Source organism: Hypomesus nipponensis, chromosome 3, assembly GCF_054491055.1.
Source record: "Hypomesus nipponensis isolate SF chromosome 3, ASM5449105v1, whole genome shotgun sequence".
NCBI classification, from domain to species: domain Eukaryota; kingdom Metazoa; phylum Chordata; class Actinopteri; order Osmeriformes; family Osmeridae; genus Hypomesus; species Hypomesus nipponensis.
The window spans coordinates 18,190,001-18,208,933 of NC_140363.1; the positions used below are offsets into that span (position 1 = coordinate 18,190,001).

At 44.8% G+C, this 18,933-nt stretch overlaps 2 protein-coding genes across 5 annotated transcripts in view; one reads left to right on the top strand and one right to left on the bottom strand.

Moving 5' to 3' along the window:
- fam161b (FAM161 centrosomal protein B) overlaps positions 1-4,645 on the bottom strand; it is a 5,378-nt gene extending 733 nt beyond the window's left edge. Inside the window, exons 1-10 of one of the 4 annotated variants that reach the window (XM_084683309.1) lie at positions 4,425-4,645; positions 4,178-4,232; positions 3,720-4,014; positions 3,071-3,603; positions 2,550-2,884; positions 2,320-2,441; positions 2,056-2,223; positions 1,861-1,960; positions 1,594-1,760; positions 1-1,321 (exon numbers count right to left, since the gene is read on the bottom strand). The exon at positions 1-1,321 is cut by the window's left edge and continues 733 nt beyond it. In XM_084683309.1, the coding sequence (XP_084539435.1) occupies positions 1,240-1,321; positions 1,594-1,760; positions 1,861-1,960; positions 2,056-2,223; positions 2,320-2,441; positions 2,550-2,884; positions 3,071-3,603; positions 3,720-3,967 (1,755 nt within the window). In that variant the 5' untranslated portion in view covers positions 3,968-4,014; positions 4,178-4,232; positions 4,425-4,645 and the 3' untranslated portion in view covers positions 1-1,239. The other 3 variants (XM_084683310.1, XM_084683307.1, XM_084683308.1) reach the window with 3 other exon arrangements.
- Positions 4,646-4,916: 271 nt separating this feature from the next.
- On the top strand, positions 4,917-17,798 carry coq6 (coenzyme Q6 monooxygenase). The gene is made up of 12 exons (XM_084681453.1): positions 4,917-5,280; positions 5,783-5,917; positions 6,671-6,729; positions 8,416-8,542; positions 10,025-10,155; positions 10,264-10,371; positions 12,043-12,105; positions 12,230-12,337; positions 15,603-15,805; positions 16,073-16,188; positions 16,590-16,756; positions 17,658-17,798. The coding sequence occupies exons 1-12, from the start codon at positions 5,085-5,087 to the stop codon at positions 17,685-17,687; spliced, it is 1,443 nt and encodes a 480-aa protein (XP_084537579.1). The 5' UTR covers positions 4,917-5,084; the 3' UTR covers positions 17,688-17,798.
- The last annotated feature ends 1,135 nt before the right edge of the window (positions 17,799-18,933 follow it).

An 18,933-nucleotide genomic window follows, 5' to 3' on the forward strand; every position in this document is an offset into this window, starting at 1 on the left:
GACTGTGCAGGGTGACACCTCGACTCACTCTGGAATCTGATTTCTTGAGGCAGAGAAAAGACCATCCCGCAGCAGAGGTCGAGAGATTAGATTTCAGCGCATCTTTCCTAATCTGAGACTGATCTAATCTCACCCTCCATACAAGCCTTCACTGTAAACTGAGAATCCCCTCGGTTCTGTGCTGGTGCCCAACCACAGACCGCAAAAGACTGGTTTCCATGGTGACGGCAGGATAATGTATGGCTTTGGCATCGTGGCCAACCTGCTTCCGAGTGAGGAGAGAATGCGCATGTCTGTTAAAACTGGTTTTGTGTCAAGTCCAGCGAGTTTAACGATCCAGTTTAAGATTATTTTCCTCAGATGCGCATTCAGAATTCTTTCCACTGGTTGGAAAGAATGCCCCCAAAAAGTCCTGGCAGTGAGAGAAAACTTGAAAAGCAGGCCAGAGTAAAATTTCATTGATGTGGGCCTGGGTTGAGAGCTGAACAGTGACATGGTCTCTATGATGGCAGACGAATGGCTGAACCTGTTTACTTAACTGGCCCTGTTGCTCTTGAAATAGACAGACTTTAACCAAAGCGCCTAAAAGACTTCCATTTAAGATGTTTCCTGTCCTTATAGAACTTGTCCACTGACAACATATTTATTGGATTGCTCAAGCAGAGCTAAATGAAATACAGTTCCTTAATGTCATGTGATGGTTTTACACCAGTCAAAGGCTTTGGGAACCCTCCACCATCGTGTTTATCTTGTTAAATCCCCAGAGGCCCAGTACTGCACCGTCCCTCAACATCCCAGCTGCGTGTACAACTAAAATATATATTTGAGAAAGCTGAAAGACATATGGTATCAAGATTTTATTTTCCGGTTAACCAAGTATTTATTTTTCTCTGTCTTTGTCTGTCAACCAAATGATTTATCATTTTTAAAAAAGAACGTAAATTTGACTCGGTTTTAATGAGTTTGAAAGAATTATGCAGACAAACATTTTAATTTCAGCAACTTTCATACATAATCCTCACTGTAAAAACCAAACATATAAAGCTTTTACTTCAAATAAACACAAACACTTCTGTAATCCTTCTCACATAACCTTGATTTACAAATCATCAATTTTTGACATTTTCTGAATTCACAGAACAAGTCTGGTGAATGGTTGTGAGAGATAGCTCGTCAAGTTATTTTTGAAGACAGTATTTTTTTTTTTATATGTGCACATGTAAGTGCCACTTGTACCTTTTAGATGCTTTTTTCCTCATTGGTTTTCACGCTCTCTTCCTCTTCCTCTTTAATTTTCTCGCCGTCGCTGTCGCCAGCTTCCCTAAATCAGACATGTCTGGTTATGGCATGTCTGTAATGTAATTACATCAGACTTTTCCTTGGCTTCAGTGTCTGTCTCCTCTTCACCAAAGGCTTCATCACAGAGTCCCAAAGTATTATGTAATAGAACATTGTATATATGACCAAACCACAAGGCATCCTTGACTTTTCAAAGTCAGCCCTATACATAATTTAACTGCAGTGTTTATGCATATATTGTACCCCTGAACCATATGTTTAGGAAAACTGTTTACTCTTTCTAGCTGTGCCTACCTTGACTGGATGTCGCTTGCTACACTTTGGTCATCAGCATGCTCTTCCTGGTCAGACCTTAGTGATGTCACTTCCTCTCCTCCCATTGTCGCAACAAAATGTTCATTTACTCCGGCCTCCTTCAGCTTGTCTCTGTACCGACGCTCCACGTCTGCCTTGGCGTTTCTCTGGAAAGGTGGACAGTGGATTGAATCAGTGTGATAAGGGAAGATCAAACATCTGTCAGCCAGGCAACATATCCTATCAGAGCAAGAAGGTACAGTTTACCTGCGTCACCTGTTCAAACAGATACGGACGAACTGTGATTCTTGCCTTCATGTTCTGGAGCTCCTTCTTGTATTCTCTCGCCCTTTGCTGGTCGGCCTCCCTGCAGGTGACAGATATTAGCCAGTGTCAGTTCTACCTGTGAGTTTTGTGATGTTGGTGACTTGTAAAGGGGTGCAACGGCTATGTGGTGTTCACTTGTGCTGCTTCAGCTTCTCATGGTACACATCTTTCAGGCTGCTGTGGGGGTCCATGACCTTGGCACGCATGCTAACGGTCTTCTTCAGTGCCTGAGACCTCATCTCGTGCCTCCTCATCCATTCTGCGCTCTCCTGCTTCTGGCTGTCAATATGCTCCATAGACTTTCTGTTGAACCAGGGAGAGAGCAGAAATAGCCAGCGTTAAGAACAGAAACATCTGCCCCAGGATGAAAACAAGCAGTTGTGTATCTTTCTCTCTCACCTAATAGCCATGCAACGTTTTCTAGCAGCATCAGTGATGTATGTGGGGAGTGTGTCAGTGGACAGTGAAGTCACACCGCCGAACGAATTACTTCTCTTTAAACGAACACTGACTGTGGGCTCCTGAAGACAAACATACAGCAGGGCATCAAATACCATTGATAGAAAAGTGACATCAACAAGGACTCTTATTCTAGATATTGTGATACTGGATCATCTGTAACGGTATACCTGAGTGTTTTCCTGGCTGGCCCTACTGGGCCGTGTGGGCAGGGTGGATGTCCGCAGGTGGAAAGGCTGGCACCTGGTCACCTCTTTCCTCTCTGCACTCCTCAGGGCCTCTCTCTGGAAGGCCTTGTGCAGCCTGGCAAAATCGGGGACCCGGGAGTTGGTCCAGGGCCGGAAGCTTGGCTTCTCATCCAGGAAGGCTAGGATCTCCCTCTTGGTGCGCTGGGAGGTGCGAGGCTGGGCGGTGTTGGAGGCGAGCTGGGTCTGAGGACTCAAGGACGTCCTCAACGTTTCCTGGGCCCTGGCCTGGATACGGACCTTCCTGTTCAGCTCTTCCGCTACGAAACAAACAGAGATAATAAACAAATAGACAAATAGATAATTCAACAAATATAGTCCGAAAGGGATTATTTAAAGGTGTTAATTATTTGAACCCAAAGTAAACTAAAAGGACTACACGTAAAAAAAAGACTACACATAGCCCAGACTATGACACCAGGAAAGTGGGCAGAATATCTACACACCTTTTAAACGCTCAGAAATGGCAGGATCCATAACTGCCTTGGGTATTGGTTTCCTGAACGAGACAGCCTTGGATTTCTGGTCCTGTGTGACACCGCTAAACATATCCACAAGCTTCTCTCTCTTCCTCTCATCTACCTCCATGAAGCTGAAGGGCTTCTGCATGGAGACCAGGAAGTTCCTTCTCTGCTCGAGTCCCTGTTTCCTCACCTGCTCTCTCCCCTCCACGACCTCCTGGTAGAGGGGCAGGAACACGTGACTGGGCACAGGAGCAGCCTTGAACTTCCTCTGGCATTCAGCCTCCTCCTCCTCCTCTCTGCTCGGTTTAGTAGTCTCTGCATGCGGTCGGCCGCACTGTGGTCCTGCGTGGATGGCTTTAGGACTCTGGTGATCTTGCCGGGAGACTGATGTTGTCGATATGTTGGCTGTGGAGGACGCGACGCATCTCTCTGTGGTCCTGATGTGCTGGGAGGTTCCTGTGATTGACCCCTTATTAGAGGTCAGGTCAGATCTAGTTGTTCGCGGTCCAGCCCATCTTGCAAGATAAAGCAACAGAATCAAATACCGATACAGTTTATGCCTGTGGTGATTTGCGATTAGGACAAATTATAGACTTATATTTACGGGTGCATAGTTTTTGATGTAACCTACCTGGTCTGGCAGTTGAAAAACGCCTCGAGTTGTCTTTCAGCACTAGATATCCCGTCCGTGTCTGCAGACAGCTTGGAGTTCTGCTGAATCCGCTTCTCCAGAGCCGCTCTCTGCCTCGTCTCTGCCTCCAGCAGCTGCTGCGTGTTGGCCTCCTTTAGGGACTGCAGGCGAAGCCGGAGCAGTTCCTCTGATCTCAGGCCGTCCTTCAGGAAAGCCTGCAGATCTGCCATGTTTCTCTGCTCTTGCATCCCAGCAGACGTTTGCCCTCAGCTATATACCAAACAAACAGCAACACCTATATGGCCGGTAATGAAAAAGGTATTATAATAAGTTACAGCCTCCGTGTCGCCGACAGTGTGTTGTAATGTTTTTTTTTTTATTATTTTTTAACGCCCTAATCTATCAACAGTTTAAGTGAAGCACGACTTTCGTCAAATTCAACATCACGCCCTCCTTACACGGTCTCATTCGAACACAGCCTGTGCGATGGTTGCCATGGAAACCAAACACCATCTCCATCCAAACATGAGTCTGAGTTAATCGTCAATCCACAGCAGCTAAATATGTTTTACTCCAATACTAAGTTAAACTATTCCAAAGTCAATAATGTTGCAAAGTCAATAAAAGAAAGAAGCGAACGTTGCTACAAGCGACATGAACGCAATAATAGCTAAGGTAGGAAGTGTGCAAACATGTAAATCTCACCAGTTTAAGATGAAAACGAGCGACCTCTAAACGATGTCATTGCTAATTGCATACAAAAAAGTCTAAAGGGCCATGCGAAAAAATATATTCAAATTGTCAATACGCCGACGTTTGATAACAGCACCAGAGAGCGGACAGAATCAGAAATTAAACTATTGTGCTTTCCTGATTGGCCAATCACTAAAGGAAGGACCTTTTTTTAAGTGCCCACTGTCAAGAACGTGACGGTGAAACGAATTTCATCAGTCCTCAATAGCATTTCCGGTTTAACCAAAGCGCCTTCAAAGTAAGAGCAGCTCCTGCACAAAATAAATAAGTTTTTCATTCCAAAATGTCCGTTATAAAAATTTATTTTCATTATTATTAAAAGTAGGATATTGTTTGGAGTCAGCATAAAAAACATATAAGGAAAAAAACTGATTTTCTTCCCGCAACCTTCTTTTATTTTGAAAAACGTTTCCGGAAATTGGATTCCTTGTTGAGGCTGGTTTCACCCTTGCCGATGTATGACAACAACATGGCTGGATTATAGAATGTAGAAGACTGCAGCGATAATAGGACATATTCAAGGGAAAACAGCATTGTCTCATTGAAAAACATTTCGTAATAGGAATTTCTTTAGGGCTTAAACGAACCTTAATCAACATCGTATGAGATAAAATGCATTGTCTAAGTAAAGCGACATTGGTATTTAATGGAATTGGATGGCGACATGTTTCTTCAAATCATCTGTCAATTGCTAAAATAATCAGTCGGGGGCTTGCGGCCACCCAAAATGGAAAAGAATCGAGCGAGGTATATGACATTGTTATATCTGGAGGTGGTATGGTTGGAACCGCTATGGCGTGTTCTTTAGGTGAGTTCATTTGATGCGTTCCCCCATTTCCTTGTAAACTCATTCTAATACAGTATCAGCGTCGCCCTACGTTTCTTCAACTGTCATTACATTTCTAAATGTAGCTACCTCATGTCCCTCCTCTACCGTCTCTTAAAGGAGGAGCTATCAAAATGACTTATGCAGACTCAACAACATCCACAACTTAAAGTTGCAATTGTGGCCTTACTGCTAATTTACAGTTGTGCATGGCTTAGTTCTGTGTTGTTTAAGTTAGTGAGTTGTAATTAACAGTCATGCATTCACTGTAGGAGACACTTAATTTCTTTTTGTCATGACACATCAGTGATGCCTAAACAGTACATCTCCTCACCGCACTCTTTATGGACGCTGAACTGTCACACCAAAGTACTTTCCTTTTTTCTTTACTACAGACAAAGTTCTCTCTTAAATATATAACCAGTAGGCTCGTGGTTGAAAGCGGCAGTGATCAGTTGGATGAATAGTTTATTGCTCTTGACAGGCATGGACCCAAATCTGGAGGAGAAGAAGATCCTGTTGCTGGAAGCAGGCAATAAGAAAGTGATGGACACGGTTCCTGAGGCGTACAGTACCAGAGTCAGCTCCATCAGCCCTGGTTCTGCCACGCTACTCAGTGGTACAGTTGGAGCAACCTACTACATTTAGTCATTTAGTAAACGCTCTTATCCCGAGTGACTTACAGTATGTACAGGGACATTCCCTCAAGGCAAGTAGGGTGAAGTGGCTTGACCAAGGACACGGCATTTTTCACGTCCGGGAATCGAACTGGCAACCTTTTGATTAATAGCCCGATTCCCTAACCACTCAGCCGCCTGACTCCCTCAATCCCTCTATCTCCCCACCTTTCGCTGTCTATCAACAGTGACAAACTGAACCTCAAAAATCATCCGAAAGGAATCATCTGAATGAACGCTTCACTATAAAATGTTTAACAATGTTAAACAACCCAAATGTTTTTAGAGATGCAGCTGGGTAGGGTGTCGTTGTTATTGTTTATTCTGTCCGATTGTGTTTACCGTTAGTATGGAAAGTACATCCCATCCAATTACAGGTTCTAAATCTTTTATTTTGGTACGCAGCTTCCTGTCTTTCATTAAAGCCTATTTGTGGTGTGACTAACGAGTATAAACGCTTCTCTGGAAATAGGTCAGGGATCACTGTTAATCTAGTCACTCATACTTAGCTGGGATCATATCTGTGTCATTCACCTTGAGTTATATAAGTGTTGCTCCCCTCACAGGAAAGAAGTGACTGCAGGGATTCCCCCCCCATTTTAAATACGAATTATAAACAACTGAAATTGTAAACTGATAGAGATTATCAATTTATTGAGGCTTGAAAATGTTACTTGTGCTCTTCTTTCTGACAGGGATTGGAGCCTGGGACAGCATAATGAACATGAGATGCAAGCCCTATCAGAAGATGCAGGTATGTGCTTTGACTCTGGGACAGAAAACTGTTAGTAAGATTATTCTAGATTGTTAAGCTTACCGCCATGTACTTAGTCTCTTTCACTCGCCAGAAGAAACTTTGTTTCTTGTGTGCAATTTAGAAACAAGAGAACCTGCCCTACTATTTAGCATACACTCAATCATCTACTCCAGTGAGCATGCTGTACAATGCCATATCCCCAGGGCATGTAATTGTTCACAACGAAAAGGCAAAGCCACTGGTGGTTTAAAACACACATTTTGCTCATTCCTCTGTGCAATTTATACATCCTCAGAGGTCAAGTGAATGCCAGGGCACCACAAACCCCAAAGGACAAGAAGCACGTTTAAAAAGGAGTTCCAAATCCTCTCAGCTTGCTGCAACGTTTGGCCTTTCCTCTTGCCTGAGCGGCAAAGCGTTTATTTATTAAGAGCACGTTCAAAGTGAGGAGTAAATCCTGACAATGTTTTTGAAACGGGGAGCCCGTCCACCAATTACAAAGATTCATGTGAGAAAGCAGAGAGGCAGCAGGAGGAGAGTGGTTGTCAGCTGCAGTTTGACCCGTCAAACAGCCCTGGGAGCAGGCTGGGTCTCTCCTCTCAGATGTGGTCGGTTGGAACCAAACTCTCCACCGCAGGGTTTGTCCTCCCGCCAAAGATGTCATCATTAAATGGCGTCGGTGATTATGGTGATATACCTCTCCCACAATACCTTCCCCTGGTCTGGCTGCTGCCACCTCCCTGACTTGTTTGTTAGCTGCGTATCTCAGGGGTAGTGAAGGAATGCATTGAGGCCAACCGAAATAATAACCCTTTCACTCAGGAAACTCTCGCCCCTTCATTATGTCCTTGTAGAGTTGCTTGAGGGGTTTAAAATTCGACGTAAAAATGTTGATTTTAGCGACAGGGAAAGGTTTCCCTCTGAGTCATTAGCCGGACGTTCTCTACTGGTCTTTCCCCACGTGTTGATTGTGAGATGGAAAACTAAACGCTGTTTTAAAGGTCCTCGTTTAGCAACGGGGCATTTTTAACTTGCAAGAACAATAAGTACATAGCAACACATAGCAAAAGATACGAAAAAGCTTGTTATGGGTTTGGTTCCATTAAATCTCTCAAGCCAACCACTTATCACAAGTTGCAAACCCACCGCCATTAGTGGTTTTCATTCGGGCATAACCCACCACTTTAGGGCACCATGGCCAACATTGTAGTGAAGTAATTACGTTACTATTGAATAACAATAATCCGTCAGTCCTAACTGACAATCTCAGTCTCTCATGACAATTTGTTAATCATTTTTAGGATACATGATTAAATCTTTTTCTTGTTCAGTAACGTTCACTAAATGTACTTTTATTATTGGCCCTTCCAAGAAAACACGGTTGTAAATCTACTGGATATAGTTCAAAACATCCATAAATCCACATCTCAAGTGACAGTCATCCTTTGCCTCAGTAAGCTCTGGAGGTCATCGTGGAACCGGAGGGGTGTTGGTGACCTTCAGAGATCCCAGCCTGCAGGCTGATGGAGGCCTGGCCAAGCTCAGACTCCAACTCTACAACTTTGCTGTGTTTAGTTCAATGAGGCCGTGCTTCTTTTGCAGGTTATATATAGAGGCGGGGGGAGGGGGGGTGCGTTTAAGGACAGAGTTGTAGACCGCTGGGATAATTACTCTCTCATTTAGGTTTGGGATGCCTGCTCGGATGCCCTGATTACTTTCGATAAGGAGAACCTGCAGGATGAGATGGCATACATCGTGGAGAACGACATCATTGTGGCCGCACTAACTAAACAGCTGGAGAGTCTCCAGGGTAAGAAATCCTCTGAATCCCCTGTGTACCAGAAAGGGATGTGAATGTCCCCTGTACACTTCCTCATTTCATTTATACATCCTTCTAATGGCTGCTGGCAACGAATGCCACCGCATTTGTTCCATCCTGTGCCTCAGTTCTCCGTTTACTCCGTACTTTTCCCAGTGTCTGTTTTTAAAAACCAGCACAGCTCTTGGACTGTCCATGTTTTTCCTGCTATTTCAATCAAGCGCCACATGTCCTCGGGCTTCCAGAGACCAGCAGCCTTGTCAGGACACGTCCAGTGGACTGATGACCTATTTAAAACAGACTAGTGCTCCTGCCACTGCTGGGTCTTAAGTGCTGACCGTGTATAATGCTGTAATTGTTGTTGAAATGAGACAGTTTTGTGAGGTTTCACAAAGAAAACCTTAGCTCCACCATGTGTCAGATTGTAAAAGAACATATTTATAAACCAGGCTATTCAACATTTTACACTTGCGGTGGCTGCACGTTTTTATGCCTCGTGCGTCGCGTTTGTCCTCTGCTTGATGTGTTCTGCATTTGGGCTCCGCGTTGCTCCGCGTTTTGAAGGGACTACATGAAAAGCGTGCAACCGGACAGATGGTTTAGCCGTAGCTCTGCTCTTCAATCACTGCAAAGACAATATTTGTCGCTCGTGTTCAGTAAACCAGTAGTCAATCTGCGGCCGGGAAAGACTCCCAAGTCGGCTACAGCGAGCATAATTTCGTATCCTTTCAAGTTTGAGATGACTGGCCACCGATATTTGCAGAGAAGTGGGAGTGTCAGCACGCGGCAGGGGGTGCAGAGTGTGGCCCGGTCTGCTTGTAGGTAAACACTATCAGTCAGAGCTGTGTGGCGAGCTGAGCCCATTAAGAAGATCGTCGATGTGAACTTCAGCTGCAGGTCTCTGCCAGGGAGGAAAACCAGCAGTGTTTTACGAGGTGGTTTGTAGATCTTCCACAACCAGAATCACAGCCAAACCTCTCTTTTTTCACTTTTTTTTGTGAGAGAACAAGCAGCAAAGCCATGATTAGAGTGGCCAATTACCATGGAAAAGACCAGAGATGGGAAGTAACAAAGTATTTTTTGTTACTGTACAAATACTTCGTTACTGTACTTAAGTCGATTTTTCTGGTATCCAGTATTTCACAATTTTTCTGACAACCCTTTAATAAAACACTAAACACTTAAAAGTAAAAAAGTGTACTGACTATGAGTCTTTTTAAACATGAGTCTTTTTAAACATGAGTCTTTTTAAACATGAGTCTTTTTAAACATGAGTCTTTTTAAACATGAGTATCTGTACTTCTACTTGAGTGAAGGACGTGTGTACTTTTGCCATCTCTGGAAAATACATGGCTACCAGTTCATTGTTTAGAAAGAACAAGAGTTCCATTTGATCGCAAAACATTTACCTACAGACGGAGTGAAATCCCCATGGCGTTTTTTCATGACCTGCTTGTCTCGTGTCCCTGATAGATAACGTGAAGGTCCACTACAGCACTAAGGTGGTGAAGTACTCCTGGCCCAGATCCCACCAGGTAGAAGACTCCATCCCTTGGGTCCAGGTCACCCTGGCCAATGGGGAGACACTGCAGACAAAACTACTGGTAAGTCAAACACACTCAATCCTGCACAGCCTCCGAGATGGGCGGAGGGGTCAGTATCTGTGTTGGTCGTTCTGATTCCAGTTGTTCTGGTTACGGGGTGTTGTCTAGGTGGGGGCAGATGGACCCAACTCCATGGTCAGACGGGAGTCTGGGATTCCCACAGTCAAGTGGAACTACGACCAGTCGGCTGTGGTGGCCGTACTGCACCTGTCAGAGGTACTGCACCTGTCAATGCACCATACTGCACCTGTCAACACACCTTACTGCACCTGTCAACACACCTTACTGCACCTGTCAACACACCATACTGCACCTGTCAACACACCATACTGCACCTGTCAATGCACCTTACTACACTACACAGTAGCTGTCAACACACCTGCACCACTGACCTCCACAGCACACTGACCTCCACAGCACACTGACCTCCACAGCACATTGACCTCCACAGCACACTGACCTCCACAGCACATTGACCTCCACAGCACACTGACCTCCACAGCACACTGACCTCCACAGCACATTGACCTCCATAGCACACTGACCTCCACAGCACACTGACCTCCACAGCACATTGACCTCCACAGCACACTGACCTCCGCAGCACACTGACCTCCACAGCACACTGACCTCCACAGCACACTGACCTCCACAGCACACTGACTTCCACAGCACATTGACCTCCACAGCACACTGACTTCCACAGCACACTGACCTCCACAGCACACTGACTTCCACAGCACTTTGACCTCCACAGCACACTGACCTCCACAGCACACTGACCTCCACAGCACACTGACCTCCACAGCACACTGACCTCCACAGCACACTGACCTCCACAGCACATTGACCTCCACAGCACACTGACCTCCACAGCACATTGACCTCCACAGCACACTGACCTCCACAGCACACTGACCTCCACAGCACATTGACCTCCATAGCACACTGACCTCCACAGCACACTGACCTCCACAGCACATTGACCTCCACAGCACACTGACCTCCGCAGCACACTGACCTCCACAGCACACTGACCTCCACAGCACACTGACCTCCACAGCACACTGACCTCCACAGCACACTGACTTCCACAGCACATTGACCTCCACAGCACACTGACTTCCACAGCACACTGACCTCCACAGCACACTGACCTCCACAGCACACTGACCTCCACAGCACACTGACCTCCACAGCACACTGACCTCCGCAGCACACTGACCTCCGCAGCACACTGACCTCCGCAGCACACTGACCTCCGCAGCACACTGACCTCCACAGCACACTGACCTCCGCAGCACACTGACCTCCACAGCACACTGACCTCCGCAGCACACTGACCTCCACAGCACATTGACCTCCACAGCACATTGACCTCCACAGCACACTGACCTCCACAGCACACTGACCTCCACAGCACATTGACCTCCACAGCACACTGACCTCCGCAGCACACTGACCTCCACAGCACACTGACCTCCGCAGCACACTGACCTCCGCAGCACACTGACCTCCACAGCACACTGACCTCCACAGCACACTGACTTCCGCAGCACACTGACCTCCGCAGCACACTGACCTCCACAGCACACTGACCTCCGCAGCACACTGACCTCCGCAGCACATTGACCTCCACAGCACACTGACCTCCACAGCACACTGACCTCCACAGCACACTGACCTCCACAGCACACTGACCTCCACAGCACACTGACCTCCACAGCACACTGACTTCCACAGCACACTGACCTTCACAGCACACTGACCTCCGCAGCACACTGACCTCCGCTGCCCTGGAGAGTGTCTCCCAGATGTCCAGTTAAGAGGCATTCTCTCTCTCTTGATGTTATATTCAATCTGAATCTTTTCTCTTGTCTTTTTCAGCCCACAGAGAATGTTGTTGCTTGGCAAAGGTTCCTACCGACAGGTCCCATTGCAATGCTACCGGTGAGCTTTGCACTGTGTGAACCATGTAGCGGTTTGACCGGGTTTAACCCAGTCAGTTTCACCTTTTAATGATTAGTAATAATGTGCCGTACTGACTCGTGTGTGTGTGTGTTCATGGACGCAGCTTTCAGACACGGCAAGCTCTCTGGTTTGGTCTACGAGTCACCGCCATGCGGAGGAGCTGTTGGGGCTAGATGAGGAGAGCTTTGTAGACGCCATCAACTCCGCCTTCGTAAGCATGCCGTCTGCCCTGACATCAGCTCCCCAAATCACATCAATAAAACCAAAAAACAAGTCGTTTTAAGGATCCCAGACAACTAGACGAGGTCATTGCTATAAAGGGATCAGCAACATTTAAGACGTTTGTATCTGTATTACACGAACAGCTGGTTGTGACTTTCATTATTAGAGTCACTGCACTTGGCATTGATGGCTTCTGTTGGTTAAACACAATAGCAGTGCCCAGCGCGCACCTTGCTCTGCCTTGAGAGAAAAGCCTTTTTCCCAAGCTGGCTATTTTTACTGGGGCAGCAATGGGGTCACCACGCCTGAGTCATGCTTGGTTACAGGCCTGGTTTGCTAATTAAACTAGTGGTCTGTCAGTGTTGGCCATTACTGCATGGAATGTTTTTCAAACAAAGCAACTTCAACTGGACGGCCTGGACAGCGTCTTCTTTTAATTAGCCAGACTTCTGCAGAACTGCCAAACCAAGGAGGAAAAGAACACTCACTATGTCTTTTAGCTCAAGTTTCTCTCCTGCTAGCAAAACTAGCTAGCTCTCCGCTAGTTTGACTTCTCCTCCAACTCCCCTTCACTTTCTCTCTTTATCTTGATCAGAGGCGTTGTTAGACCCTTTTTACTGGGCAAATGCCCCAGTATAAATCTGCTGTGCTTCAGTAAAATCACATTTTCCCTTTGGTTATTTCATCCAAAACATACATACTAACCCCTTTGGTAATTTTCCCTTTGGTAATTTCATCCAAAACACACATACAAACCCCTTTGGTTATTTTATCCAAAACATACATACTAACCCCTTTGGTAATTTCATCCAAAACATACATACTAACCCCTTTGGTAATTTTCCCTTTGGTAATTTCATCCAAAACACACATACTAACCCCTTTGCTATTTTCTTCCAAAACACACATACTAACCCCTTTGCTAATTTTCCCTTTGGTAATTTCATCCAAAACACACATACTAACCCCTTTGGTAATTTCATCTAAAACACACATACTAATCCCTTTGGTAATTTCATCCAAAACACACATACTAACCCCTTTGGTAATTTCATCCAAAACACACATACTAACCCCTTTGGTAATTTCATCTAAAACACACATACTAATCCCTTTGGTAATTTCATCCAAAACACACATACTAACCCCTTTGGTAATTTCATCCAAAACACACATACTAACCCCTTTGCTAATTTCTTCCAAAACACACATACTAACCCCTTTGCTAATTTTCCCTTTGGTAAGTTCATCCAAAACATACATACTAACCCCTTTGGTAATTTTCCCTTTGGTAATTTCATCCAAAACACACATACTAACCCCTTTGCTAATTTCTTCCAAAACACACATACTAACCCCTTTGCTAATTTTCCCTTTGGTAAGTTCATCCAAAACACACATACTAACCCCTTTGGTAATTTCATCTAAAACACACATACTAACCCCTTTGGTAATTTTCCCTTTAGTAATTTCATCCAAAACACACATACTAACCCCTTTAGTAATTTTATCCAAAACACACATACTAACCCCTTTGCTAATTTTCCTTTGGTAATTTCATCCAAAACACACATACTAAGCCCTTTGCTAGTTTCTTCCAAAACACACATACTAACCCCTTTGCTAATTTTCCCTTTGGTAATTTCATCCAAAACACACATACTAACCCCTTTGGTTTCATCCAAAACACACATACTAACCCCTTTGCTAATTTCATCCAAAACACACATACCAACCCCTTTGCTAATTTTCCCTTTGGTAATTTCATCCAAAACACACATACTAACCCCTTTGGTAATTTCATCCAAAACACACATACTAACCCCTTTGGTAATTTCATCTAAAACACACATACTAACCCCTTTGCTAATTTTCCCTTTGGTAAGTTCATCCAAAACACACATACTAACCCCTTTGGTAATTTCATCTAAAACACACATACTAACCCCTTTGGTAATTTTCCCTTTAGTAATTTCATCCAAAACACACATACTAACCCCTTAAGTAATTTTTTCCAAAACACACATACTAACCCCTTTGCTAATTTTCCTTTGGTAATTTCATCCAAAACACACATACTAAGCCCTTTGCTAGTTTCTTCCAAAACACACATACTAACCCCTTTGCTAATTTTCCCTTTGGTAATTTCATCCAAAACACACATACTAACCCCTTTGGTTTCATCCAAAACACACATACTAACCCCTTTGGTAATTTCATCCAAAACACACATACTAACCCCTTTGCTAATTTTCCCTTTGGTAATTTCATCCAAAACACACATACTAACCCCTTTGCTAATTTTCCCTTTGCTAATTTCATCCAAAACACACATACCAACCCCTTTGCTAATTTTCCCTTTGGTAATTTCATCCAAAACACACATACTAACCCCTTTGGTAATTTCATCCAAAACACACATACTAACCCCTTTGGTAATTTCATCTAAAACACACATACTAACCCCTTTGCTAATTTTCCCTTTGGTAAGTTCATCCAAAACACACATACTAACCCCTTTGGTAATTTCATCTAAAACACACATACTAACCCCTTTGGTAATTTTCCCTTTAGTAATTTCATCCAAAACACACATACTAACCCCTTAAGTAATTTTATCCAAAACACACATACTAACCCCTTTGCTAATTTTCCTTTGGTAATTTCATCCAAAACACACATACTAAGCCCTTTGCTAGTTTCTTCCAAAACACACATACTAACCCCTTTGCTAATTTTCCCTTTGGTAATTTCATCCAAAACACACATACTAACCCCTTTGGTTTCATCCAAAACACACATACTAACCCCTTTGGTAATTTCATCCAAAACACACATACTAACCCCTTTGCTAATTTTCCCTTTGGTAATTTCATCCAAAACACACATACTAACCCCTTTGCTAATTTTCCCTTTGGTAATTTCATCCAAAACACACATACTAACTCAGGGGCCTTGCTAGACCCTTTTTACTGGGACACATGCATGCAGTCTGGCATGCATCACATTAACTATTGATGTCCCTGCACACCTGATATCAAACTTACGTCCCTCAACAGTTGTATAGTGGGTTAAGCAAGGGGAGTTTCTATAGTGTGTTGAATTCAGCAAGCTTGGAAGAAACAATAAGGGATTTGAGTAAGTGCCTGTGCCCCAGTAGAGCTTTATCTCTAACAACGCCCCTGATCTTAATGTTTCGTTTTCTCTTCCTCCTCTGTCTCCCTCCTTCCTGTGACGGCTGCCCTCTCTGACAGTGGAGTAATGAGAACCAGTCGGAGCTGGTTGAGACGGCTGGCTCACTGTTTCGCAATGCCCTGTCGATGCTCATGCCGTCGGCAGGCTCAGCGCGTCAGCTGCCCCCTAGCGTGGCCGGGATTGGGCCAAAGAGCCGAGTGATGTTCCCGCTGGGCATGGGCCACGCGGCAGAGTACATCAGACACAGGGTGGCCCTTATCGGGTAACATGTTCACTTCATTCAGCAGTCGTCTACATTCGATAATATTAGTAAATGTTTCACTGCAGTTCGTTAAAATCAACCATATAAACTGCTCACTGTTAAAGTAATTTATGCAAATCACATTTTCCATTCAGAGTTGACTGTTAATGGTCTGAATATCTATTTGAAGGTACTTCAACGGAAATACTTGTTTTGATCTTAATTCCTGTGGAGTAAAGATGGCCAACAGTATTAACATGGCCTGGGGGTCTCTGTTTATCTTTGTAGCGACGCAGCCCACCGCGTCCACCCGCTGGCCGGCCAGGGAGCCAATCTGGGCTTTGGGGATGTGGCTTGTCTCACGCAGGTTCTGAGCCAAGCAGCCTATAACGGGAAGGACTTGGGTCAGTCAGAGCCCCCACACAAACACTAACGTAACAGCAGTAGCCAGTGGTTTCTCTTAAGCTTTTTTCCATCACCCCGGTTGGCTTGGACCCTCACTGTTGATCTTGATTATAAAAAGAAAACGTCCCCCCCCCCCCCTTTAAAACATTTATTTGATGTATTTCTGACAATTCTGCCAAGAACTGTATGTGCATTGCTTGCTTTCATAAAAATTGAAATCCTGTTATGTGAATCTTTATGATTTTTATTTTTATTTTTCTTGTTGAGGGAGTCTTTTTGAAGTCAAAATAGCTCCTCGTGTATTTACTGAATGCAGAAAACACATGATGAATGCGCACAAGCCTTGAGCGACGGATGCTTTGCTGGCCTTTAATCCTAGCTTCTCCTTTGGTCTTGGCAGGGGCCATGCAGCACCTGCTGGAGTACGAGACTGAACGCCAGCGACACAACCTGCCCATGATGGCTGCCATAGACCTCATGAAACGCCTGTACTCCACCAACGCGGCGCCCGCCGTGCTGTTACGCACGTTTGGTCTGCAGGCCACCAACATGCTGCCGCCTATCAAAGTAAGTTCACTTGGCTCCTCAGAACACCTGTCTCTAAGGCTTGGTCTCCTGAACCACAGGGTGTCCCCACCTACATTACATGTACATTGAGTCATTAAGCAGACGCTCTTATCCAGAGCGACTTACAGTAAGTACAGGGACATTCCCCCCCCGAGGCAAGCTGGAAGTAGAAGTAGGTTGTGTCCTTGCCCAAGGACACAACCGCATTTGACACGGCCGGGAATCGAACCTGCAACATTCTGATTACTAGCCCGATTCCCTTAACCACTCAGCCACCTGACACCCACCTCCCTCTCCCCTGGAGACACCTGCTGGAGCAGGAACCATCTCCATCTGGAGCAACCTGGTCTGAGCCAGGCCCTGCCTCACGGGCTCACCCCACCACGCCCTCTCCTGTGATTACATGGCCTTTCCCTTTAACCGGGCCTATAATTTCCATGGTCGTGAACCGTCTTCTGTGCCGGCCTAAATTTAGCCCCCAAATGTAGTGTTACGGAGAATGTGTGGGTGGAGTGCAGGACTGACTCCAGGCTGTGTTCGACAGCGTTGGTTTCTGTTTTCACACCCCCTTTTTATTACAGACCGCTCATGGTCAATGGCTTTATTCCCTACAAAGTGATTCAGACCAAAGCTTTTGTAACTGGTTGAAACCGGCATTTCTCTCCAGAGGCCCCCGGTTTGGCCTGACTTCTTCTTTCCATATTAGACGTGTTTCTCTTGTTTAAAGGTCTCTGTTTTAATGTTTTATTCTGCCACTAACGAAGACGCCTAAGACGTGTTCATCATGCTGCAGTCACACCGCGCTTTGTAACATGGATGGATGGATGGATGGATGGGACATGGCTATTCTTATTGATGCATTGATGACGATAATGTTAATGTTGTTTTCTCTTTGTAACAGGAGCAGATCATGGCATTTGCAAGCAAGTGATACACTGGGCATGCAGTGGCTGTTTGATGGGAACCCAATGACGATATGCCATTGTGACTTGTGAACTGAATGTAAAAGTGTAAATTAATAAAGCTATATTTTAACCTGTTATACCACTACCGATCCCATTCTTTTCAGTCACAACCTTTTATTTAACCAGGAAAGGGCGCTATTGTGCGGAATCATCATGTCCAAGGGTGACCTGGCAAACACAGGCTGCAGCATGAAATAAAAACAGACAGAAAACACGAAAGGAGACTAAATTATAAACAGGGTTCTTAAAAGATCTAAAATTCTGAACTTTTAATTTAAGGCCTTAAAACCTCTTAAAAACTGAGGTCTTAAAATTTCATTTAGTCAGGTCTGAAAAAGGTTTTGCCCTCGTTCATTTCCAGAAACGCTTGCCACAGAAAGTTATTACAAAGTAGCAAAAATTGAGTCGTAGCCTACAAAGCTGAGCTCTAGAGTCCAGGGTTCGAATTACGGAGGGAGCTTTGGGGGGGGGGGGGGGTTGCCCCGCCTAATTAAGACTTGGACCCCCCCCACAAAGAGGTTAAAAAAAAGGTTGGGGGGGTTGACACATATATACATAGTTCTTGCCTGTGATTGTAAATATTACTTTATGCCCTGGAGAAGAAGCTGACCCCCCCCGATTATCATTGTATAACATATATTAGTTAACTGATATCAGTTCATCTGTCAATTGGTTTGAGCGAGATTTGAACCAGGGGCACTATGTTTGGCAGTAGACCCACATGCTGGTACACATGCTTACCCACTCAGCCACAGAGGTTTCCTGTGAAGTGACTTTCTACAAGACGGTGTAATTGCCCTTATGACACTACTAAATGCCAAAGGACAAAGTATGTTTTGTTTGCGATTTAATATATGCTAACATACAATTTAACCCCAACACAAGCTCTTCTCCTGTCTGGCCCCCCAGTGGTGGAATCAACACCCCACCTCCATCAGAGACACTGACTGTCTCCCTACCTTCAAGAAAAGGCTCAAGACTCACTTGTTCCGGGAATACAACGGCACCTAGGAATGATTTGCTGGACCTGATGTTAGTTTCCTCCAGGATCACAATGACTCTTACTTAGAGACTTGTTGCTCTTGTTGGTTAGCTGCAACTGATTTAAAACACTTGCTTGTTTTTTTACTGGTACACTCCTGCACTTTTTTGCGGTTCATGTTGTTTAATTGTAACCTGTCTAACAACATGCTCTTATGGTTCTTCCCTTTG

Excerpts from the sequence above, each read along its gene's own strand:
- coq6 (XM_084681453.1), top strand. The coding sequence starts at position 5,085 with ATGCATTGTCTAAGTAAAGCGACATTGGTATTTAATGGAATTGGATGG. Across the intron at positions 5,281-5,782 it reads CGCTATGGCGTGTTCTTTAG|GCATGGACCCAAATCTGGAG; the intron begins GTGAGTTCATTT and ends TGCTCTTGACAG. Across the intron at positions 15,806-16,072 it reads CACAGGGTGGCCCTTATCGG|CGACGCAGCCCACCGCGTCC; the intron begins GTAACATGTTCA and ends TTATCTTTGTAG.